Source organism: Apteryx mantelli, chromosome 1 (genome assembly GCF_036417845.1).
Source record: "Apteryx mantelli isolate bAptMan1 chromosome 1, bAptMan1.hap1, whole genome shotgun sequence".
Classification (NCBI taxonomy): domain Eukaryota; kingdom Metazoa; phylum Chordata; class Aves; order Apterygiformes; family Apterygidae; genus Apteryx; species Apteryx mantelli.
In genome coordinates this window covers 142,842,191-142,867,926 of record NC_089978.1, presented here as the reverse complement: position 1 = coordinate 142,867,926, position 25,736 = coordinate 142,842,191, and the positions used below count along the sequence as shown (strand labels likewise).

The window sequence follows — 25,736 nt, the reverse complement described above, 5'->3', positions numbered from 1 at the left end:
TAAAAGGCGTATTTGGATTATTAGTTCAGGAACAGCTGATGGTATTTCTGTTATGCAGGAGACGATACTGTTTTGGAATAGTTCCAGTCATAAAATCTGTGAGCAGCCTCTTTTCTTAGCTGAGAATATACCTGAAAAGCTTTAAACTCAGTAAGAACTTCCATCTTGGGGATAAAAGACATCTGTGCACTCCACCTGATTTTAGTATAGTATGCCAAATCTGAAAACCTTCATACAGTCTGGGATGCTGGATAACCTACCTCTAGTAGTTTGTAGATGAGCAAGTGTATGGTACCCGATGTTAACCTGTAGAACAGACATAACTGTTCTGTTTTGGTGCTTCATCACCTACGTAAGTAAAGCCTGTAAGAGAGGTTAGCAGTGTTTGACAATGTTCTGTCATGAGTCCCTTTCCCAAATATGTTGAGCACATTTCTGTGCTATCGTGTTGAAAAGACTTTTTGTGCTCATTCAGATAACTGTTTAATCCAGCTTTATTAGTGACACATAAGGTTGAGTTTAGCAAGAACTGAGTAGCTGTTACTTGATTAATAGAGGTGGGTTTTTTGAGGTTAGTAAAGCAGTGACCATGCTTTTTCCACAGAAAAAGACATTTTTCTTCCCCTTGTGACAGCTGGCTTGGTAAATTAAAAACAAACAAACAAGCAAAAAAACATTTGAACTACTTCATATGTTTAAATGTCAGTCCTTCCATTGCAAATACTTGGCAATGGAATTGCAAATATTTAAGTCAAAAAAACCTCTGAGCCTGCTCTTGGATTCATTCAATAAATAGAGCTCTTTCAGGTTGAGAGAATTGCAATGTAACCTTACTATTCCATGTTCTCTTCTTTGCTGAAATTTAACAGGGAAGCTGTAGTAGGGCCACTGCCATATTAAAGTTCTGTTTCCTCAATATACTCTGTTGAGAGTTTACCATAAAAACATGAAGGGATATCAGAAATAAAACAACATTAAAACTGTTAAAATAAATGAGTCAGGGACATTTTATAGAGCAACTTCTTTATGTATCCACTTACTGGCTGGTTTAATGCACTGAATAACTCTCAGTGGGTATATGGATAATTAACTTGGATTTATTATAGTCCATCTAGTGGCAATTATGAAACAGCTGCATAGAACTGAGTGTACATATCAATTTTTTTTCTCCTGTTTCTGCTCAGAATTGTTTTGGGTTGGAAAGGACAGTTAGTGAAGGACTGCATGCAAGGCAAGGGCTGTGAAAAGCTGATATTTTCAAACGGAAGCTGTCAAATAGTCTGTTTATTTTGTTGAACTTAACAGCAGCTTTTAAAAGCTGCTTCAGTGGAAATTTTAGACAAGCATATGCAGTCACCATAATTTTACTTTAGGACATAAAAATTTAAAAATGGAAATAGACTTGAGGAAAATATGGATTTCACTGGCTAGATTGTATTAATTGAATGATGAATTGAATTTAATGCTGTGCAGAAATAAACCAGGATATATGGTGAACAGGAACTGATCGTCAGTGTTTTTAAGAAAATTTTTTAATATCAAATTTGTTTAAAAATGCTGATTTTTTTTTTTCGGATATCATTTTTAACAACCATATCTGCATATTCTACTGTTAACTCTATAAGGCTTAGTGAATTCGGTTAACAAGTTGTTTTCTAATTCTAGAGTTACTTTGTTAGAACTGATAATGGCGAAAATAAGTGAGAAGAACCCTCTTACCAATGAAGAAATGATTGTGTTCTTGAGACATGCTGACTTCCTTGCAGGCTGTTTCCAGGAGAAATGTCAAGCTGTGCTAAAGTTGACTTCTGCAACAGATGCCCAAGATGAGGTACAACTGATAAAACATTACAGTGTTAAAATCTGAAGTCATGACTCTGCATTGCCACTAGTACATAAAATCACAGTTACCATTTCTATATGTTTCAAGGTTTCCTTTATATTGGTAAAGCAGTGGCAGTGTTCACTGGTAAATTTGTAAGACAGCAGGCAAGGATTTGGAGATGAGTTTTTGAGAATTTGAGGATGACAAAGGATCCACTACTTCGAGATAAAAATACATCTGCCATGTAAAATATCTCAAATTTATCTTAAAATATCTTAATTTGATATCTTAAGATATCAATATCTTAATTTGTCAGATATTTGGGGATTTTATTATGCTCTTGCTAGACATCACTTCTGTAATTATTTTACTTTGTGAATTACATTTTATTCAAATATGAATCCAAACTTCGGATATTTTTTGTATATATGGGAGGAGAACAGCATCTCTGCATTTTTCTTTAAATTAGTTTGAAATAAATGTAAATATAGTAAATGCTTTTTTTTTCCTTAACAGTGCTAAACTAAATAAATCTTAGGGTTTTTTCTTTTTTTATTCCTTTACTTAAATAACAGCATTTGATGTTTTTTTGATTATATAGTTTTTGATTATATAGTTTGATTTGATTATAAAGTTCCCAAATACTAGTTCTTTGAACTTGCAGTTGGCTATTTGCATGGCAGGTGTTCCCAATCTGTTCGGGACCCAGAACACCAAGTTCTGATCACAGAAGGCTATGTAATGTGTGTGATCAGCTCAGTACAGGGGCAGCTGCCTGAAAAATGTGGTGATGCTCCCTACTAGTGAGGGCTTTAGTCCCCGACTCTTTTCCCCATTCCCCAACAATTTGGGGCTGCATGGTGGGCCTTGCGTGGTGCTGACAAGGTGGCACTCCTCGGGCCATTTAGGTCCACAGCCTCAAGTCGCAGAGCTTTCTGGGCTGTTGGTGGCAGACAGCTCCTGTCTCCAGCACCCAGGCGCTCAACTCAACTCCAGTCCACTTGAATGGGATCTGTTATTGCCTCAGGCTTAATGAGCCGGTTCTATTGAGGATGGCCACAATGAAGTCCCTTTGCAAGCTAAATAGGAAGGCTTTTATGGGTCACGAATGGCTTGTGAGCTGCACTTTGGGAACCTCTGATGCAGAGTTGAGTTCTGGATGGCCTTATTTTATTTCCTTCTTATGAAGTATCCAAGAGCTGCTGGCTACTTGCCATACCATATAGTACAATAAGGAGGTTTAGACCATCTAAGGATAGAGATCTTTTAAAATAATCTATTCTTTTACTTCTTCTACTTATTTTCAACAAACTGCTTAAAGAAAGTACCTAACAATGCCTTTGGGAGTACAGAGAGCAATTGACACCCTAAATTGCAGTATACTTATTGGTGCTGCATTAGGTCACTGTATTCTGAACAGGGGTGCCGGTTGTATTGCTATCAGTTCTGGATCCCTTTGTATACAACAAGTTAGAGTTTTGATGGTTTTAGCTGGTGTGAGTTTTCGTTTTCTCCTTAAAAAAAAAAAAAAACTAGCCAGAAGACTTAAAGTCTGAGAAACCCTAATATGTGTTGGTCACACAGAATCACAGAATCGCTGAGGTTGGAAGGGACCTCTGGAGATCATCTAGTCCAACCCCTCTGCTCAAGCAGGGTCACCTAGAGCATATTGCACAGGATTGCATCCAGGCGGGTTTTGAATATCTCCAGAGAAGGAGACTCCACAACCTCTCAGGGCAACCTGTTCCAGTGCTCTGTCACCCTCACAGTGAAAACGTATTTCCTCATGTTCAGATGGAATTGTCTGTGTTTCAGTTTGTGCCCATTGCCTTGCGTCCTGTCGCTGGGCACCACTGAAAAGAGTCTGGTCCCATCCTCTCGACACCCTCCCTTCAGATACTTGTACACATTAGACTTAGTAAAACATTGTTTTAATTTCTTTTAATTCCTTGAGTTCTCACTGATTAGTCATGCTTAGTTTCAGATATGTAGTTAACATATTTGCTTAATAGTTAAAAGTGTTTAAAATGACTGTAGCATTAAAAGATACATTTTCAGAAATGTTACATCTGGCTTCCATCCTGTCAGGGGACCACTATGGTCCGCTGAAATTGTATTACCCAATATGCATGTAGTGGGAAATATTTTATTCTTAAAACAAAATTAACCTGTGATAGTTTCAGGCAGAGAAACTCCTAAGAACATCTCTCATAACAGTAATTTGCAATTAAAATGAAAAAAACCTGATCTTTAACATTATCATATAAAAGCATATGAACAGTGTTATAACTTGCTGGGTCTTGTTTGTTTGTTTGTTTGTTTTGGCTGAAATGCGTGCAAGAAGTTTATATGTACAAATATGCACAGAAAGGTCCTGTGGAAAGTTACCAAAAATCACTTCATGAGGAAGTGACAGTTGGGTGTATAAGAGAAATTAAAATGGGAAGCAGATCATCAGTATTAGTCTATTCTTATCTGTCCAAGAAAGATAGCTTCCTTTTTCCCCACTCCTTTGTCCCCTTCTCCCCAGAACTCCACTAACCTCTTAGTCTGAGATATCTTAGAAAATTTAATTAACTACTTCCAGAGAAGGTATCAGCTTGGCAGTAAGAGGAAATATACTGAGACAATTCCCTCTTCTTCTTTTTTTCTTTTATTTCTAATCTTGTGTGGTTACTTTCCAAGTATTCTGTGGTTTCAGTTCTTGGAAAAAAAAACATTTGTTTGCACCTAGCAGAAGGTCTCTGTCCAACTTGAAGGTGCTGGGACAGCAGTATTGAGAATACTGCTGTATCAGTTGCCCTGTTAGGTAATGACTTTTTATCCTTCTCTCTCATAAGTATGAGACATGATAAGTTAAATAGCCCTGTTTGGTGGGAAATATGGCTCATTTAGTGACTGTAACATAAGTCACAAATAGCTGAATAAATCAAAAGAAGTGGCAAAAACAGCTTTAGAAAAGTGTGTGTGTATATACATATATTTATGTGCGTGTGTGTGTATATATTTATACATAACATGCTTGCCATGGGAGAAGAAGAATTCCAACTGAACAAATTCATAGAAACTGTTACTTTTCTTACTAGAAATGATCAAAAAATGATCAAAAAAATAAAAGTATTTTAGTTTTTGCCTAAGAGTTGTATTTAACTGAAAAAATACAATTGTATATGTAGAGTCTGTCATTAAAAATGCTTTAGGCAACATCTGTGCTAATAAACTAAACTATCCCTGGGCTTTTTCTGTGTCCCTGAAGCTAGGTGGCCTGGTCAGGCTATGTCTGTAGTAGTAAGCTGTCTTAGCCTCCAAAATTGGGAGGCCATGCTGAAAGTGTCTTTTGAGAATACCCTTGAGCTGGCCTATCTCCCAAAACATTGTCTGGGTCCCATTCACTGTTTAATTTATTAGGCATATGTGGGTTCCCTAGGGAATCTTGGATCTTGTAGCTCCCATCTCACGCCAGTGCCTACTTTGCTTCTGTAGTGCTTAAATGTATTCTTAAAATACTGCTCCATTATAAGCCTGGTTTTAGCACCAGTCTGCTTTCACTAACTTTCAACCATACTTGCAAAATAAAAACACTCCTGGGATTTTGAGTTCCTGTTTAACCTCATGGCAAGGAATGGCTTTTCTGGTTCTCTCTTGAAATATGTTAATTTAAAAATTTTTCTATCACTTCCTTATTTACTTCTCAGATTATATCCAAATCAACATGGCTGTCAGTTTTCAAAATAAATTGGGGTGTGAACAGCATCTTCTTGTTGAGGTTAAAAAGGAGGTATCCTACTTTTTTTTGAAAGTATCAAGTTTTATATGTAGAAGACAGCGAACAAAGGCATAAAAAATTAAGAGCATTAAAAAAGTTGTAAAAGAGTAAGAAAAAAAGAAAAAGCCACACCCTGCTCATAGTATCTGCTGCTACAGAGGTTGTATGTGTGAATGGGTAGTGGGATATGCACAGGCAGCAATGGTCTTTGATTTATCACATCTGTTGATACTTGTTTAGAGTTGTAAAGCATATAACCTTTTTTTGTGAAAAGGCAAGTGTTAAGTGCATGAGCTGAAGAGGTTTTTGGTTAAGCTACAGTCTTGTGACAATGCAAAATGAGATAAAAATTGCAAATATCTGCTTACTGCTTTCCTTGAAATACAGTTGAGCTATTCTTTGTTTATACTGCTACAGTGACCAATTTATTTAGAGGCTGATTTTGTACTGTTGAAAGCAATTTATTAAGTAACTTAGGGCAAGACTGTGTCTTGGCTTGTATACCTGTGTGAGGAAGCAAATGGAAATACAGCTTTTGGCACCTGGATCCTCTACCCATTTACTGTCCTCAGCGTAGCAAGGAGCAAAGAATGGATATAATCCTAATACTTAGTGAACATAATTGTTGATGGGTTCAATTGTGTTATATTGATTATATAAATTAAAAAATGTTATACTGTTGGTGCAGCCAGAAGTAAATGTCTGTCCATCCCGAACAAGAAGAAAACAAGGTGGAAATAGTTGCTCTGATGTATGTATGAACCTTTTCAAGGTTACTTGCAATTTACATAGCACACCTTGTAAGGAACCAGGGTGCAGTCGCAATCTTGTTCTTGAGCAATATGTGGCATTCCAAATGATTCTGTAAGTGCTGGACTGTCATTCTAAGCACACATCAACACAACCCATGAGGAAAAAATAGTTCTCTGGCTGAATAAATAATATGCAAATAAAATTGTGTCTCTCATACCTAACCAAAATGCTGCATCTGTGATTCCTATCCTATTTACCCAAGAATAATGTAAATTCTCGCAGCCAAAGTTCATTTGACCACAGAACTTTACAGAATTCCTGCGGATAAAAAATTGGTGTCTTGCAGGCAGTGTTTGTGTCTTTAAAGTGGGACACTCCTACTGAATAAACTCAAAGAAAACATTTATACAGAAATAATTTTCTCAGCTAGTAATTTTCTGTATTTCTGCTTTTGGAAGCTACTGTGTTTTTGTTAAAATTTTATCCCTTATGGCTCTGTTTTGTTTTCCCCATGATCTTTCAGGGCACACACTATGTTTGACAGTAGAAAAGAAATTATTGCAATGCAATACATTATCGTTTTTCTAGAAAGGTGTTCCTATTTTACATAAATTCACTCTTTGCAGTTCAAAAGACCTGCAAAGAAACTGAATTGCGGAGAGTTCTTGTCCTTCAGTAGCTTGTCAGATTTTATGTTTATATGTTACCCTTCATAAAACATTTTCAGAAATGTATTTTCATTTACAGGAAGCACTGGTTACAATTCGACTTCTTGACGTTCTTTGTGAAATGACCTCAAACAACGGACAGCTAGAACATCTACAAGCTTTGCCTGGGTTGCTTGAAACAGCTGTAGGTGAGTGAAAAGCCACAGAGTTTATGAACTGCTGGCTGGCTTCAAATCATGTTGCTCTGTGAATGAAAACATGTTTTTCACAACTGGTGGTAATTATGATTCTGACCTTTTAATAAAATAAATAGGAGATTGAATTAATCTACATTTTCAAATATTTGATTTGTTCCTGGAATTTTTCTGCTGCTCTACGTGCTCTGTTGGCTCCTATAACCCAACAGAGCCTTTATTCAACTCTCAGCAATGCGCTATTTACATGGTAAGAGTTGTGCAAAGGACAACCGCTTCCTGTGTTCTTCCACTGACTGAATATGTGTTGAAGAACTTCCTCAAGAAGTAGAAATAGGACTTTTCAATGTCTGTTCCCTTCTATTCCCCAAATTCTTGAAAACTGAAACTAAATATGGATTGAAAGTTCTTAATCAAATTCAGTGACTTTTAAAGCTTAGTTTGAAAGAAGTTTTCTTCTGCTAAGAAACAATAAAATAACAGTTTTACAAATAAAATGAAGCCAGGATGGTTCAGAGAGACCCTAAATACTCAGGGAGAAAGGAGGAAGAAGTGTACATGTGACCTGTGCCTTCTTAAGTGCACAGCTTTCTGAGTAACTTGTAAACATTTGTTGGATGTTAGAAAATGAATTATGTAATGTTTTGGCTAAAACAAATGGCTGAAACAGCTGTTTACCGTAACTCTCTATATTGAGATGTTCTGAGGGTCCTCTTTTTAAAAAGAACATTATTTTTGATGATACTCGGGTGCAAAGCTTTATAGCTTACATTAAGACAACTTACAACAATATATTATTTCATGTGTGTGTGTGTGTGTGTTTTGAGGAACCACAAAATGACTACTCATGTCTTCTGAATGGTTGTATAAGTCCTTCAACACAAAAGAGATCTTTGAGCTGCAGATCAGTCTGGTAAGGTTAGCAGTCTGTAGGCCAGTCCTGCTGTCTCTGGCTGTGCATAGACTGACTTTTCTCCCCAGCTGTCTCCAAGCTAGTTAAACATGGGTGCAAACTGTAACATTACTGGCCTGTGCATCCTCCGTAGTTCCCAGGCACCCTCAGCCAACAGGAATTTATCAGTTCAGATAGGCTCTCTTTAAACCTATCTGCTGGCTACAAAGCTCCTTTAATCCTGTAGTCGTTAGATTAGCAAAATGGATGGAGAACTCTGTTATATATCACTACTGAACTGAAGATGTTATAAAAGATTTTCTTTTAATGGAGAGATCTTTTGATGAAGCAGTTGTCTTCAGATAATCTCATGAGCAACCAATCTCCTATTGAAAATGACTGGGTCTAGGTTAATCTGTGGTTACTAGAAAGTCTGAAAGTTTTAGAAAAATATCTGAATGATGTATTATGTATCAACTAAGGAGTGTTCTATTTTCAGTAGAAGAGCAGTACTAAGTTAGACAGCGATACTGCAGTTTTAATGTCTTTAGCATTATCAATAATCTGACTGCACAGTGTTTGGAGATTATCAGCAGGGGGGTGGTCTTTGGACTGAGGAGTTCATCGGAAGGGTTACTCTTTGGGATCATAAGGAAGAATGGCAGACTGAAGTGTTCAGTTGAGAGAGTGGGTGACCTCCTAGGGGGCAGTTGCTGTGTTTCGTTGGATGTGCCCCAGTTGAGAGGAGTGCTGCTCTCTCGAGATTGGCATCATGCGTGGAAGATGACTGCTGTTCTTCTTTTGCTGCACCTCTCTCTCCAGGTCAGATATATAGGTTTGTTCCTCATTTCGTTTTGTCTGCACTGTAGTGAAGTTGGAAGGGTTTTTTTTTAATCTTTCCATTTAGGAGTCCCTTTTATGGGCAGGAAGAAGCAGGTTTGGGAAGACCACTGAATTTCCTCTTTTATGTTCATGTGTAAGGAAGATACTAAGACCACAAGGAAAAGAAGCGCAAAGTGAATGTCATAAGAAGGATGTCTATTTTCATGAATTTGCATGAGCAAACAAATTCCTATGAGAGAAGATTGAGTTAAATGCTGTTTTCTGATGACATTATTTAGGGGCTACTAGCTTTAGATTGTTTTCCATCTTTCCAAGGATGAGGAGATAGTTTTGTTCTGTCCAGTTCTAAAAACATGAATGAAGAGAAGTGGTAGCTCTCATACAGAAGGCCACTAGGCCCTATTAAAGCATGGCATTTAATTTTTTTTTTTTTTTTTTTAGTTCAGCTTTTTTAAAACTACCAAAAATTTAGTTATCTGTTTATATCACCATGAAGGCATTGAGATTTTTCTTCAGCCATCTGGGATTGAAATGGTAATATGACGACCTGTGAAGTTTCTTCTAATGTAAATCCAGGAAGTCTAGTGTCCATTCCACTTCAGATGTTGTCACATCTGGAGCAGAAGGAGCATAGCCTTCATTACTGTTTTACCCTGTGCTATAACCTAGTTTTGCTACATCTTTATTGTTCCTGTGTAAGTTGCATGTAGCATCTTTGGGAAGATGTTATGCTGGGCCAATTATTAGTATTGCAGGGCTCTTAGGGGAAAAAATATTCGTATTTTTAATGTTTGTTTGTTTTTTAATATAGGCACAGCTTCTAGTAAATTGGCTTCTCAACTGTATGGACTATCAGATGCTCATGTGACTTCAACTTTTTTCTGAGTGTGGTCTTTTTATGAAATGTTGTTTTCACACATTTTAGAGTTTCCCTTCTTTCTAGTTTCTCTCAACTGACTGTCCTAAGTGTTTGTTTAGGTCTTCTAAATGGACGGAAAAAGAGAAAAATCCTAGTTGCTGTAAACTAGCATTTAACCTACAGGAGCATTAGTATTTCCCAGTTGACAGGATTATGGTAATCAGTCAAGTATTTGTAATGGTGTGGCAAAGTGCTAGATGAACTGGAAATCTTTTCTCACCCTACTGAGCTCAAAACAGACTGGAGAACAGGAAAAAGTAATTCCATAATTAGTATGTGTTGCTGTGAGGAGTTTGAACTAAAGTAAGTTTTTTAGATAGCTTCTGTTTTTCAAACAATTTAAACCAAACACCAGGTTGTATTTAGAATGCTGGAATCATTAACAATTCCTAAGTTCTGACACTTCAAGTAGAGATGAATGGAATCAGCATTCATACTCGGTGTCTGAACTAAGTCAGCATGTAAAAAGGATGCAAAAATATCTTCTGACTTTGGGACACCTTCATATGGTTATACTAACACAAACTAAAAAAAAAAATTAAGAAAATAAAATTTTCAAACTTCTTTTGACATATTGCTCAATATCTGAAATTTTGTTGATTAACTTTGGAGCTAACAATTTTTAAATGGCAGTAAAGTGCTGTGCAGAGACTAATTTTCATGTGATAATTTATTAAAATGTTTTGTTTTCTTCAGATACCCTGAGATTAACTCATCTTGCTGGGAAACAGGCTGTAAATATTTTCACTGCCACACATGCTATGACAGGGCAGGAAGAAATTTCACACCCAGCTGTGGGTTTTAAATCTCATCTCATTCGTTTGATTGGAAATTTGTGCTACAAAAATAAGGAAAACCAAGACAAGGTAAGATTATCCTTTTTTTTTTTTTTTTTTTTTTTTCTCCCAAAACTCTGGTATGTAAACAGATGCATACATCTGATCATGACTTTTATCACTGATTAAAATATACCTTTGATCTACAGATAGGTTAAAATTAGTGTTCCAAAAGCAAGCAACTTTTTTTGACCGCCTTAGTATTTCAAAAAAATCAAGTTCATGTATAGTTACTATAATAGGTATATTAACTTTTTAATAACAATGTAATGTAGATCAGTCTACATCTTGTTTCTGTCCTATAGCCTGCAAAGCTATAGGACAGGTCTATTTCCTTTATTTTCACGTGTTTGCAGTTTGTTTAAGATGAAAACGTCTCTGAGACTAAACCTCAACCAGACTTTGAAGGAAAATGGATGGAAATTGCTGCTTGAATTTCATTTTTAATCTTTGAATTTGCTTTTTTTATTCCTCTTTTTTTCTTTCCTCTTCTGTTCCTTAATTTTTTTGTCTGCCACTTTCAAGATGTAGGTCTGCTTCCATCAAATCACTTTGAATCTTCTGTCTTTCGAATTCCTTTTTGGAAAGTTAGTCTTGTTTCCTCAGTGGGGAAAAAGAGGGAACAGCAGCATGTTTCTGACTATGAAATCCTTTTTCTGAATGTAATACAACATGCGGCTTTCCTCTAGACTTCTTAGACTAACCTAATTTCAACAAGAAAAGCTGTCATGAAAAAATGTTTTATGATGCATCTGAGCATTGCAGAAGATCGAGTAGGTTACTCTTTTTATTCATCCTAAGCAACATTATGTTGCTTATTACAGTGGCTTCAGTCTTGTGAAAACTTTGTTTCTCTAGTTCTTCATTGTGGGTTTCTTGTTTCAGAGAAACCCTCTGTTGATTCCCGTGAAGATATGTTCCTTTTCTCCTAGAAATGGGTTTCTTTATGGCAGCCTCATTCTGGTAGGAACTTTCCTCAAGTAGCCTTTGTTGTAGATATTAATTACTTTGTATTGGGATATTTGGGATTGTTTTCCTGTATTTCATTGTTTTCTGAATTTAAATCAAAGTTTTCATCTGCTTTCAAGAAACCAATTTCTAGGCTAGAAAATGAAAATCATAAAAGAAAGGTTGTATCAGAGAAGGAGTAAAGGAGATGCAGAGTATTTTTACTTCTTTCTTAAGGTACACAAATGAGGCCCATGTCAGCAAGTACCAAATATACAGCAATTAATACTGCTTTACTGTGCAGGAAGTTACATATGACAAGATAATCTGAGTCTAATAGTGTGCTGCCAAGAAAGTCTTGAGACATTGGGTATTGAAAGATCAATCTCAGTTAGCAGCTTCTGTTTCCTAAATATTTTCCTTGTGATTATTATTTTACACACCTTGTGACCTTATTTTACAAAGATAATCTTTTCTTTTGTACTGATGCATTCAAATCTGGCTTGAACTGCTGCAGTGTCTACCAAGTTAGACTTTTACAGTGGCAGTAAGGTGTTTTCAGGCTGTGGGGGAGGGGGGATTTCACCCCTCTCCTTTTTTCTGGAGGGCAGAGAGATGGAAAACCTGAGCAGTGCTGCTCTCTTGGACTGACAGTTGCTACTAATGTAGGCACACAGATGGAAAGTTCCTATTACTGTATATAATAAAGGATTTTAATATTTCTGAATAATATTATTAATCCTATTAATCATTTTGGCTTTGTATAGTTCTGCCTCTGACCCTTTATGATGCAGTAGGTGCTTATGTAGGTGAACTGCGTTTCAGTGGGCCAGAATACCTTACAATGGGGGGTGGCGGTGGTTGTTTTCATTTTTAAAGGGTTGATTTACTGCTTGTTGTGCATTTTGGCTGGGATTTTCAAAGGCCCTGGAGCAATTAGGCATGCAGGCTTACTGTTTTCAATGGAAGCTGGGTATTAACTTGCCTTAAACTGCCTGCAAAATACTATTGCTTTACTCTGTTTTGAAAATTACTTAGATTCTTCTGTGTGATATCATGGGCCATTACTTGAGTGCCATTGAAACTTCAGAAATGCCAATAGCATGATGTCGTGTATGCACCTTCAGTATACTTCATGCATTTTAAATTGGTTCCAATGAAAGGACTTTTCATTTTTAAGGTGGTTTGCATACGTGAATGTGTGTTTGTGGAAAGAGAGCACATAGCATACCATTGCACAAATCAGAAAACAGAAGTGTGGAGAGATGAATGAATTTTTCAAAGTGGTGCTTGGGTGAGACCTAGAACTGAATGAAAATGAAGTTAGTTCCTGATTTCCATATCTCTTCAGAGTATTATCTCACAAATGCAAAACTTCTAAGTATAGTGTTGGGTTTACACAGCATTTACTTACTGCATTCAATCAAAAGTAACGTAATACAAGCTAGATTGTGTCTTACATAGCAAACCCAGTGCCTGACCAACACCTCTGAGAGGTCTTGGGCTTTACTGTTTGCTGTTGCTTTTGTGTGACTTACTGTGTGAATTGTAGACACAAGCTGGAGAAGTGACTTTCTCTTCGGTCGCTTTTGTTGTTTGGCTGGCATTAAAAGGTTACACATTGCTCATCAAGGCTTTTCAACAGCACTGTTAATGTTCTGGTTCTTTTTAATGATCTGGGACTTTCACTCTTTTTTTCTTTCTTTTTTTCCTTTAATATTTTCCTATAACTTCTGATCCCAGTAGAGCCCTTCTCCCAGTAACAGTGATAAAGCACTAATAAAGGCATTAATAACACTATTAATAATCGAGCACTGATGAAAAAAACAGTCTTTATTATTTTCATATAACCTTAGTGAACTTTGCTTTGTCTGCTGTTCTTCTGAAGTAGTCCCCAAAGGTCTTAAATGGTGGCTTGAACTAAGCCCTTTGAGTTGCTGCACTGTCTCAGGAGCTTGCTGGAGAACTGAGTCACAGCCTCCTTGTTCTCTGGGAGACGGATCTTGGGCCAGCCCCACGCCTCAAGCAGGACATGTGTCCTGAAGCATGATGGCTTCAGTAGCCCTACTGTGCGGAGCACAAGCGGCAGAGTTAAAGCAACAGGGAATGCCTCTTGTGGGAGGGTAATTACTCTGCAAAGGCTGCTTCTTTTTCTATGTTTATGGTCTCCACCTGCTGTAAAAACAATAATTGCAGGGGATTAGTGCACTGTTTTTTTGGCAGTGGTGCTAAATCTTTTTGTAATGCTTCAGAACAGAAAAATCTGTTGTTGGAGCTTCATTGCTTCTGCATTTTGTGTTTAAAAATCATTCTTTGTTTTTAAAAAAGTGTTCTTTGGCTTGTGCTCTGTTAGCATTAGGAATGCATTCTTTACATCTTTCTTCCTCATAGTTTTATTTACACTATTGTGATAATCTCTTAAGGTACAAGGGAGGGAGAAGACATTTAAGCTGTAAACTGAGATGCAATTATTAAAATGGTTGTTGCTAGGCTTACTGCCCGTTTGCATGTTTTGTGAGGCTGGATGAGTTGGTGTTGGTAAGAGAAGTGTTTGATTAAAACGTTAATTTTGGGCCATTTAACATTGGGCAATGTAACATCAACAGTATGTGCTGGCTTCTGTGATGTGCCTTATATAAACATGGATTGCCATTGCATGTTTTTTACTGAGCGCTGTCATACTTATGCATCAGCAACCAGTAACAATCACCAATAACTCCTCTAAGGTATGGATGTTTCTTTTTTTGCTGAACAGCCCTGAATTGCAAACATGGAAAGGAGAGCAGAACACATATAACTGCTATACGTAGGACACGGAGTGTTGAGCTAGTTGCATGTTGAACCTGTGAGTGAATATGCAGTTCTCCTGTGCATGCTCTCACTGTAGGAGAAAAACCCATCAAGAGCTACTCTCACGGATGTTGGGCAGTGCTGTGGTTTGTATTTTGATTTTTGTGCCCCCTTCACAAAGATGCTTTGTATGGTTCTATTAAATGTGCTGGACAGAAGGAGGTGGGTTCTCAGGCTGAGCAAGGAGTGGAGGATTTGACTTGTAGTTGGAGATGAATGAGGTTATCAAAAGGAAAAAGTGAAATTTCCTCCCTACTCCCCTCTCCTTGTCTGTTTTGCCTTCTAAACACCTCAGTTTTACCATCTGGGAAGAATACATACTGTGTTCTTGGGGGGAGACTTTAAGAACATTTTTTCCACTCTCATTTTAAAGCCCAGGTCTTTGTGGTGGTTTAATATATTAGAACTGTTTTTATTATGGAATGAAACTTCTGAAAGAAGCTTAATGAAAATGAAGTATAGAAGATATGGTCCTCTGTTATAGAAATGTAACAAATACAGAACCGGCAGTGGCAATTAATTTGCACTTATATTTCTTTGTTTGCAGGAATATCTACTGGAAAGTGAGGTGACTAATTCTCTGTCTTACTGTGACAGATTGTAGTTTTCTGCATAGCCTTATTTCTTTTCCCTAAAACTATTTCTTTTGTGAGGCATTTATACATTTTGACTTGTTTAAAATACTTAAGTTCATTTAATCATATGTATCATCAGTACTTGAAAAGCAAAGGAATAATGTTGACATTATTCTGCACTGTTTCCCTTCCTCTCCTGTGAAGAGAGAGAAATTGTGTGGACTTCAATTGCATAATCTTGCTGGAGTCAGTAAACAGGGAATTGAAAGGGAGTAGAAAGCATGACAAAGTTTGATTACGGTTTTTATTCCCTTGGAGTTCATATTACTTCTAAGATTAAGCTGGGGAACCCCACTGCTGAGGGCTTCTGTCCTGTGAAAGCAGTTCTTGCAGGATGCAGAGCTGTCTGGGATAAGCTATACGCTAGACATGCGCTGCGTTCCTTGCAACGAGGGAGCAGCCAGCTGGCACAATATCAGCGTGCTGAGATCATTCTGTACTGTTGCCTGTTGAGAGGGTTCCTGAAGTGAAAAACTGTGACATTTCTGAATGCAAGGTTAATTCTAAGTTTGTAAGAACAAAGCACTCACTTGGGTTGGTGCTATTATCTGGTTGCATTCACTTTGCAGTCTTTAACAGACTCTTGTCACTGGTAGGGTAAACAGTTCATTGCTACCTGTTTATTTTGTCTAGCAGTAAAGTTAGTACTCTGGGTCAGCTGGATATGTACCTGCAGAATGGTGAATACACTCAAGTACGTTTCTGAGGTGTCTCTTTCTTTCTTTGTCAGCCTCATATAAGCAAAACTGATCCCCTCAGAGGTAAAGAATGAAATCCATACCTTTATGCCAAGGACATTTTAGATACTGACAACGCTGATGGATCTAATGAGATGATATTAATCTCGGAATATGTGTGTTTCGTTGGCAAGGTTATGTTGTGGGGGGGAGGGGAGGAATTAAGTACCAGAGTTGTCTTTGGTACCTGTGCCTTGCAGCTTCATGCCTGAATGGGGTCACTCTGAGGCAAATGATTTGTGAGGGGAATTTTTTGACATGCTTATTCTTCATTTCAGGTTACAGTGATGCTTTTTCTAATGTAATTGCCTTGTTTTTTGTCAATGCAGACCAGAAGAAGGAAGTCTTTTGGGAGAACAAAAAAAATGCTTTTGGAATTAAAAATAATTGTGACAAAAAGAGCAAGTAAAAAGTTTGGCTGTTGTTTAGTGTAACTTGGATTTTTTTCATATACGCTTAAGTCAAAGTGTTTTATGTAAGACTAGCTTGCTAATTTGAAAACTCTTCTGCCTGAAAATATGAACAAGATTTGACTTGTTTGGAATTCAATTTCCCTTTCTTTTCTTCACTGGGGCAGGGTGTGCAATGAATCCAGTTAGAATCTGTTTAGAAAATGTGCCAACGTTCATAGATCAAGTTGTCACAATTTGGCTCCTTAACTTAATCCTCTTGCTGTAGTGATATAAAATACAAAATTTCAACCCACAGACAAATACCTTGTTTTATTTAACAGCAGATAATAATTTTTATTTTAAAATACTCGCAGCAATCCAGATAACAAGCCTTACCCAAGTTAGCTGCCTCTCTCGTATAAGTTTGTCAGAAAGACCCTATGTTATATTTCTTCAGGTTTAAATTAAATAGTTGAGCTAAATATATTATTCTTGGCATGGCATGGCCTGGAGTTGCCTACAACAAAGAACGTCCCACATTTAACTATATAAGATGTTGAGAGAGAGAGGGGAGAAATAAATCTTGATTTCTTCCTTTAGAAAACTACATAAAAGTGATTATTATTTTTTCCTAATGTTAAACATCAGTCTAAAATGGAAGAGATTCTTAGCTTAGAGTTGAGCAAAAAAAAGGAGGCGCCTTTAGGATCTTGATTCCATGAAGTGGTGAGCTCTTGCATGTTTAACTTGATCTTTTAGTTCTGCGTGTTTCCACCAGCTAAAATGTTTGGCTAGGGCTAGGGTAATTCTGATGTTTTAATGCTGTGCTAGATAAGGACAAGAGCATTTTCGGACTGTTGCAGAACTAAGCACTTTAATTTATAAATGTTATCTGGGTATAGCATTGTAAAAGTCAGCAGTAAAATTTAAAGTGGACTGTCACACAGAAGTGCTTTAAAGCCTTAGGTTTTGCCATGGAAATTAAATCTGTCACCTAACTAGTATTGAGCTAGCACAAATAGAAAAGTGTCTCAAATTCCAGAGTGTCTTCAAAAACGTCTGCTGTGACACGTTAAGGTAACTGTTTTAAGTCCTTGTCTCATGGCTTGTATGTTGGTCTTCAAAATCTTCTGCCCAGTTTTCCTGCACATTTTATGCCAGCTGCATCCCAATCATAAAGATTAAAATAAATGCTAAATTCATGAAAGATTTTCATCAAAATGCTTGAGATGGTTAAACAAAAAAATCATGAGCTCTGTAAGTGTTGAGGCAGTATGAGTAATAAAGAGGTTATTTTTCTTCCCCTGAAACCAGAGATGCATTCATAATGTAATACAGTTTGTAAAGTGCTGAATTATATATATCCCAATATGATTCATTTGTTGCTAGAAGAGTAATTCAAGGCTTTATTTAGTTATGCTGCCCCTTTCTAGGCAGCAATTTAATGTTCTCTCCTTGTCCTGTTTCTCCTCTTCCCCTCCTCCTCTCTCCCACCCACCCCCCAAATCTTTCACCAATGATGTGGTTGATCCAGTCACTGCATGTGACTTATCTAGTTTGTCATCCTTGTGACTTGCCAGCTCAATTTCCCTTGAGACCTTAATCATTGGAATTTTTCACTTGGGAAGAACTTAGTACAGTCACAAAGTTTAATGAAGGTAATTTTAATACTACTTAATCTTTTTCTTTTTTTTGTTTTGTTTTGTTTTTGTTTATATTCTTAATGACTTTCCAGGTGGTATTTGATTTGCATACTACATGAAGACATCTTCATATATTGGTTGTCTGGATATACTCAATGATTAGCTGAAGTCTCTAGGTTGGCATATGCAGGGTACCATACTTCCTTTCTAGTACTTATTTTTATTGGTCTACTTTATATGGAGGATTACTGTGATCATCATCTTTTATGGATAACAGGATATAAAGGTCAGTTTTTATATTATTATGTTCTTATGAATCATAGGCTGAGACTCTGACCAAACCATGGTCATATATATACAAATGTGGTCTACACTGGCTTCTACTAATGTGAAGAGAGCTGTTGAATGATGATTTTTTACAACATATGTTTGCCAAAAGGAAGAACAGGACTTGGGCATTTGGAGTAAAAGATTGTGGGGAGACAATTGTTCTTGTGAAGTTTATTGTTTTATATTAAGTTGTTAAATAACTGCAGAAATTAAATTAATTTCTTTGATTTTATAGTGAAGAGGGAATATAGAAAGGAGTGAAATGATTAGATGTCTTCTAAGATTCAGAATTAAAACAGGCTGGCTCTGCATACGTTTCCAAACAGTCAGATAGTACCAGCTTTTAGGTCTGTTGGGCTGTTATTTGCTCTGAAAGATTTTGTTTTTGTTTGTTTGTTTGTTTGTTTTAACCCTACTTGGTTTAACATTATCCTTGTGGTATAGCACAAGACTGTAGCCTTTTTTTTTAAAGGAAAGCTCAGCAAGTCATTGTGAAACATCCTCTTTTAATAGACCAGACCTTTTTATAAGCACTTAGGATAAGTGCTAAAAGTGTACACAGAAGAGATATTTTATATGCCTGTTTAAAATGAGCAGCTATTGAAAAAGTACTCCTTTCGATGCAAACTTTAAAAAAAAGAAAAGAAAAAAAAAAGACATTTATATGAAAGAATTCTCCTATGTTCCTGTGACAACTTTGCTCATGTGATGGCCTAAATAGTATTGATATAGTGCTTTTCTGAAAGGTGTGCTGCATGCTAGTCTTGGATACTTGGAGTAATTTCTGTAAATACAAACATGAACCAACATACCTATATAATGGGTGGGATACAGCTGTCCTCCAGATATTGCAGGCAGTTCTTAGTGTTTTACCTTTTTGACACAGAGAATTGTTCTCTTGAGCTTTGCAGGCCTGTTCTCTTTTCAAGAATCTCGGCATCTGTTGGGCAAATGGCCTAGTTTAAAGTCCACTAAAATCAGATGTCTGTTTTCTTCAGCAGTCTTGATCAGCCCCATCATTTCTTTTTTCTGGTTGATATTTTGAGGCCTATAAAGATTCCTATAAAGGAGTCTGGGAGTCATGACAACTTGACTTTTTTTTCCTTTCTCCAAGTTGGATTCAGGTGTTTTAGTAGGACATGGGATGTTACAATTCTGGTGACTTGAGAAGTGTTTTGACGTTTTGAGAGAATTTCTTTTTATATATGATTCTTAGTTAGGTGAAGAGCACTGTATCAACCACGTATGTTTCTTGGCGCTTTAGTAGGTGAAGAAGAACTGAATTTGGTTGGGGTGCTCAGCGTTAGGAAAACTGTTACTAAAGTAGCCACCTTCTGATGTGCCTAATATGAAAGATCGAAGACTTGTAGCAGCCTGTATTTCCATGGTTCCATGGTGCTTGCTCTTTGCCAGTATTATTGATTGCTGGGGGCAAGACCATGATATGTGGAGGAATGTCTGCCTTTCTGAATATTTTTTTCTCCAGCTCAGGTCTGAACTGTTATTCCAAATTCTTTCTGATTTTGCTGGTGAAAGATACCAGTGAGATATGTTTTCCATTACTATAACAGGGAATTTTGTTACCGTTCTCTATGTTGTTTTCCATTGTTCTAACCTCAGCGTGAACTTTGAGTTTTCCCCTTTCTTTCCTTAACCACCATCCCCCATACTATTTTTTTTAAAGCTGCACCAGACTTCACAATGGACTGATGTTATAATGCTGTGAGTGTTGGACATGATCCCTTTTGGATACATACAACGTTCTCTTCCTCTCCGTTTACAGGACATTGTGTTTGCTATTTTAATTATCTGTGGGCCACAAGAATTGGTCATCTTTTCATCTATTTCCCAAGTAGTTACTATAGTTTTGGTTACTGTGAAATACTGAAGTGTCTCAGCTTGTATTTTTATGAGAATCCTAAAGTTTGTAAACATAGGTGCAAGCAAAAAAACCCAAGTTTTTTCTGATCTTGAGGTTTGGCCATCACTACTATAATATGGTAGTTCGTATTTTGGAAGTGCCAGTAAAACAATTTCATTGAGGAAGTAATGGAGCATGGCATATGTGATAGATTACTTTTTGTGATGGATTTACTGCATAGCTGTTGGTTTTAGTGGTGCTCTTATGTTCTGCATTCAGGGTGAGGAGGAAATGAAGGAGACTTGTATGACACTTTATGCTGGGGGGAGGGAAGATCCCTTACCCCTGATCAGCAAGCAGGATTTAAATCACTGAATGCGTACAGCTGAATTCTGGTATTAACTTTAACAGTGCCATTTTCCACCAGAACCTGAGAAGCATTGAGGTGGACAGAAGTTGAAAACTGTGCTTAGAGAAGTCTGGTGTCGTTTCAGTTTCATTTCAGTGTGGTTCACTTAGTTAACTCCCTCTGCTCCTGTGGCACTCCTTCACTGGGTTCTGCAGAGCTGTAATGTCTTACAGGCTTCAGCCTGACATAACCTTATCAAAAAAGCATTTATGAGCCTTCAGTTCTCTTTTCCTGTTTGCATTCAACCAGTGTACCTTCTACCAGCCCGAAAATTATTTGCTAAAACTGCTGTTGAAGCACATGAGGACATATCACAACACTCTAGTCTTCAGGAGAGCATTTTTTTTCTTTCTTCCCTTCTTTCTTTCTTCTTCCTTTCTCCTATTTTTCTTTGTCTTTAGGGAGAGAAAGGAAACTGCAGAACTGTAGTCTGCAACACTGAATTTCTGCCATTAGGTGATGCTGTTTGTTCTGAATTCTGGACCTGCAGCCTTCTGCTCCTTGGTGTTCCCTGTGGCAATACTCCTCTGAAGCTTGGTGATGCTGGTGCCAAAGGGAACCAAAGCACTTAAGTATTTCCATTTTAAAAGCTGCAGAAGCAGAAATGTAAAAAGTTCCTTAGCCTTTTTTGTTGGGCTCTATTAAACTGAAGAATGAGGGTCTACCTGTTTGAGTGCTAAGCCTACTTTCTCCTGCAGGATCGTGTTAGGTCATAGGGGAAATGGTTCTGGTGAAACTGCGCAGCCTTTCCAGCATAAACAAGCTTCTCCCAGGATTGTTTTCTTTTCACTGATTCATTACCAGGCTTCTAACTCTGTCCCCCCAAATGGGTACCTCACTCACCAGAGAGTGTGATAATATTAAAATGTCCACGTACTGGAGCTTGTTTTTTCTTGTTATTTTGGAAGTTTCAAGGTTTTGTATAGAGCTCCTACATCATTCAGATTTGTAAAAGGAAAAATGTGTATTTCAGACCTCAGAAATAGTTCAACAACAGTGCATAAGAAAATGGGGGCAATTAAATGACTCTACACTGACTTGAATTTCTACGTACTTTGTGTTTTGCTGGTGACAGCAACGACACAAAATTAAGAGTCCAAAAGGCTGTTTTTCCCCCCAAAATGAGTAGTTACACCAGCAGTCTGTGTTGTATTTGTCATATTCTGAAGAAATTTAATTTCTGATCTGATCTATAAGTCCAAAATAGCAAAAAATCCTTCACTTCAGGCACTTGAGAAGTTTCAGTATTTCAAATCCATTTTATATGTATTGCAGAACTTAATATTTGAATCTGTGGGTCATGGTTTATGCTTGTGATGTATTAAAGAATGGAAGAAGGTGTTCTGTTTTGATACTTGTTGAAAGGAAATGGTATACTGATGTGACATTAGTGTTATGGTATATCATTTCTTTAGTACACAAGCAGAAAAAAAGCCTAATTCTGATTTGTTTTTGTCATTTGCGCAGCAGGAGGGGTTGCACTGTGATTAACAGCTGTAAATTCACACTCTGCAGAGCATGCTTATGTAAGCAGAAGAAAAATGAACTCTTGTCTAATAGGCATCCTTTTTCTTTGGGAAAGTGAGTAGGGAAAGGTAGATGGACCTAGGGACTATGCGGGTTATGCGTGCTTGCTGTTCCTCCCTCATATGCTTGAACTGGTTAGTGGGGCCATGATTTCTCCATGGCCAGTACAACTGGTGGAGGTGGCTTGATCTGAAGCAGGGAGTACTCAGAGCTACACCTGCACCGCTGAGCCAGCGCTGCTCTTAGAGGCATTGCTCTGGGGACAGGAGTGTCTCGCCTGTCTTGGAGCACAGGCTGCTCACACTCTCTACCACCTTAATGTACATTCAGCAGAACAACAGAAATTAACTAGATGTAGAAAAGATTAAACATTTGAGTGTTATGTTAAATGCGGAGATAAGTTCTAGTATTTGAGATGTAGGCAACCTGTGAAGTCTGTCCTCTAAAGTTTAAGAGAATTGTGTCCTAGAACTATGCATAGATGGGGATTCAGGAAATGTTTTTGTCAACTCTGATTAAATAAATCCAGAGATTTATTACGAGTGAATAATAAATAAGAATAGATGATTTTAGGGAGGCAGGATTAGAAGACAAGATTATCAAAACTAAAGTCTTTCCTTGTCCATTGGTAGAGATTTAATAAAATATTGTTTTGAAATATTTCTAAGCGTTCTAGTTAGCCTTCACTATTTACTATGTTCACATTTTGCTCTTTTATTCTTAAACTAGGCATTTGAGAGAGATTTCCATGGTACACTGTCACAGATTAGGTGTTAACCAGTCTGTTCACTAGGTGAACGTGTGTGTGTGTGTGTGTGTGTGTGTGTGTGACAGAGAAGCATTTGGAGAGGACTGTGTTCTGCCTGATGGGCTCTGCTTGATAGGTCTTATTTGCAGGATTCCATTCAGTTACCTTTTCTGATCAAAATATAAGGCTGTTTGAACAGACTGAGACTGCAATAATATCAAAATAACAATAATCACTTCAGCATCTTTTAATTAACTGTAGATTACCTAGTCTCTGATAACTGTACATGGAAAATCGTATGTGTGCATTGCCCAGATCCTGGATGTGAAGCTATAAGGTAGCCAGTGTATTAATTCGGATTGAGATAAAGTGGTCCCCTTGGCAGCTCTCTTGTGCTGAGGATGAAGGCAACGATGGGAGGCTGAAGTCCATTTGGCTGCAGTAAGCAAAACTGAAGACCTAGAAAAGAAAGGGACACCAGAAAACCAACTGGTTTTTATTTCAAGTGCCTTGAATGCAGCACTGCCTCTATGTAGGTAGTGCAGGAGTGGGAGAACCATGAAAGAACTGTGTCTATCTTAAAAGTCAGAGCACCAAGTAAATGTTGAATTAATCCTCTGCTATTTGTGAACTCCAGAAAGAGCTAAATTTGCAAAATACAGTCAGAGCCTCTCTTCTAAGGAAGGAAAAAAAACTGTGCCTCCAAAGGGATTTTCTTCTTGCTTGTAAATTCATCACCGAGTAGGGAAAGGTTAAGTGATTGCTGATAATCAGTGTGTATTAGGTGGAGAACCCCTGTGGGCTGAGTGAGCTGGAGTGCTGCTGGACACAGCAGCATCACACATCTGTTTACCCACCTTGCAGACACTGAAGCAGGTGTGGACTCTAGCAGGAATGTTTCTGCTTGGAAAAGAAGACTGAAAATATATACACGGTATGCCCAAACAATCCCCATCTCTGAGAGTGACTTGCTAAATTTTCAGATACATCCCCACAGTCAGAAATTCTAAAATGCACTTTTTGCCACTGATTAGGGATTGAGAGAAAACAAGTATCTGTATACATGTTCTGAATTGGTAAAATATGTAGAGAAATTGTTAGCAGTTGTGATATATAAGTAACAGATGGTTTGATCTGAAATCATTGTTTACAACATATAGCAAGATTAAAGTTCAATATAACAGCAAATAGCTAATCATTCTTGTGTATTAGCATAAATGTCTGTCTTTAAGTGTTAAAGTGTAGTGATCTGAAGAGGTGTAAAAGAGAGCCCTACTTATCTTTTGCATATACTTTGAGCACTAAGCCACAGAACTAAAAAATTTTGCTTCTGAAATTGCAAATATGGCCTATCAAGATGGTATTACTATCTTATTGTACTTTGTCCTCATTTATGAAATGGGCTTTTTCATAACTCTAGGGATATGATAATCAATAGAAATGAGTCATTTTATGGTTTATTATCTGTAATCTGTATCATTCATTTATATCTCGGATTCCTAGAGGAGGCACTTGTTTATCACTACTTAAAGTTCATCTGATTACAGTGGGTTCTGCTTTTCTGCTGTCTCAAAATACACTGTCTGTGTGTGGGCTTCTTAGGAAAAAAAATAAGGAATGGGGGGGGTGTTTTTGATTGAAACTAATTGTATTGTACATCTTCATTTACTAATCTTCCCACAAGCAGTTTTTGGATTGTATTATTTATATACACTGTGAAAGAGATTTTAAAATGTGAAACTAATTAATCTCTTAAGAATCATAACTTTTGTTCCATTTCTGGGAAAATATTGCTTTATGAAATTCAGAGGAAAATCTAGAATAAATTCTGTGTACCATGTTAGATCTTTTTTCATTGGTGGCAAGGTGTTTTCTTTTGGCATTGCCCAATGACCTTTGTTAAATACGTCCCAGTGGTCCGAAAAGAAAAAAAAAAAATCCCGATGCATGAAAAACAGTATGAAAAACTTTTTATCAACATGAAAAATCATATTAATTTACAGAGGCTTAAAATCTTACCTTGTAAGCCAGCTGCACTTTGCAAACTGCAAAAACTGTGCAAACCTTGAACAACACATGTATTTCACTGTGTGATTTGGATATGGTACAAACCATGCAAATGATATTCCCCTGATGACATTTTCCTGAGGGACAGAACACCCAGTGTAAGGGGTCTATATGAAATATGAATGGATATAGCCAAGGCTGTTGCAGGGTTTTAATTTCAGAGTGTACAAGATTCATGTTGCTTGTATAATTTTGGAAAAGTAATTTTGCTGTTTAAATATAACAGAACCTTTCAGATTAGCTACCTCTGAAGTAAAAATGTTCACTGTGTACGTTTCAATAGTTTTTGAGGTGGTATGTGCAATGTTTCAGCTTGTGTTACTATTTTAAGTTATCACAACCTGACTGATATTTCAAGTACAACTATTGAAACTGTATTTAGGATGAAGTTGATCCTCATCTTAAGAGAATCAATATTTTTCTATTTTCATAAACAAAAGTAAGTAGTTGGTTACTAATTTTCATGCGCTTCAGGATTACAGTCTGCTTTGGTTTACATGGTGAATCTCAAATGTGGCAAAATAGGCAGGATTTGGATTTTTGTCTAAAATTACTGTTCTAAAGCACAATTATGGAGCCCAGTGAATTCATACTGAAGTTAGCAACAACATTTCTGTTAGCTTTTAGCAAGGGCAAACTGCAACATTTACTTCCAAATGGGTTTCTTCCTGGGTTGGTTTGGGTTTTTTCGTGGCTATTGTTGTTGAAAAAGAGGGTGCTACCAGTGGAGCTGTTCAGGATTTGGAATTTTCCATAGAAGAATTTCCAGCTTTTCTAAAAATCCTTTCACCCTGTAGTCAAGCAAAGTTAAGGTCGTGTATTTTGCTTTGGAAATAGTGAAGTGCTATATTTCAGGCCATTGTTCAGTATCATGATAACTTAAAAAAAAAAAA

At 37.1% G+C, this 25,736-nt stretch overlaps 1 protein-coding gene across 4 annotated transcripts in view; it reads left to right on the top strand.

Moving 5' to 3' along the window:
• The window catches only part of ATXN10 (ataxin 10), a 106,662-nt gene that overhangs the window by 48,322 nt on the left and 32,604 nt on the right, over positions 1 to 25,736 (top strand). For all 4 annotated transcript variants that reach the window (XM_067305074.1, XM_013947898.2, XM_067305093.1 and 1 more), the window contains 3 exons: positions 1,666 to 1,831; positions 7,092 to 7,200; positions 10,557 to 10,726. In XM_067305074.1, the coding sequence (XP_067161175.1) occupies positions 1,666 to 1,831; positions 7,092 to 7,200; positions 10,557 to 10,726 (445 nt within the window). The remainder of the gene's footprint in view (positions 1 to 1,665; positions 1,832 to 7,091; positions 7,201 to 10,556; positions 10,727 to 25,736) is intronic.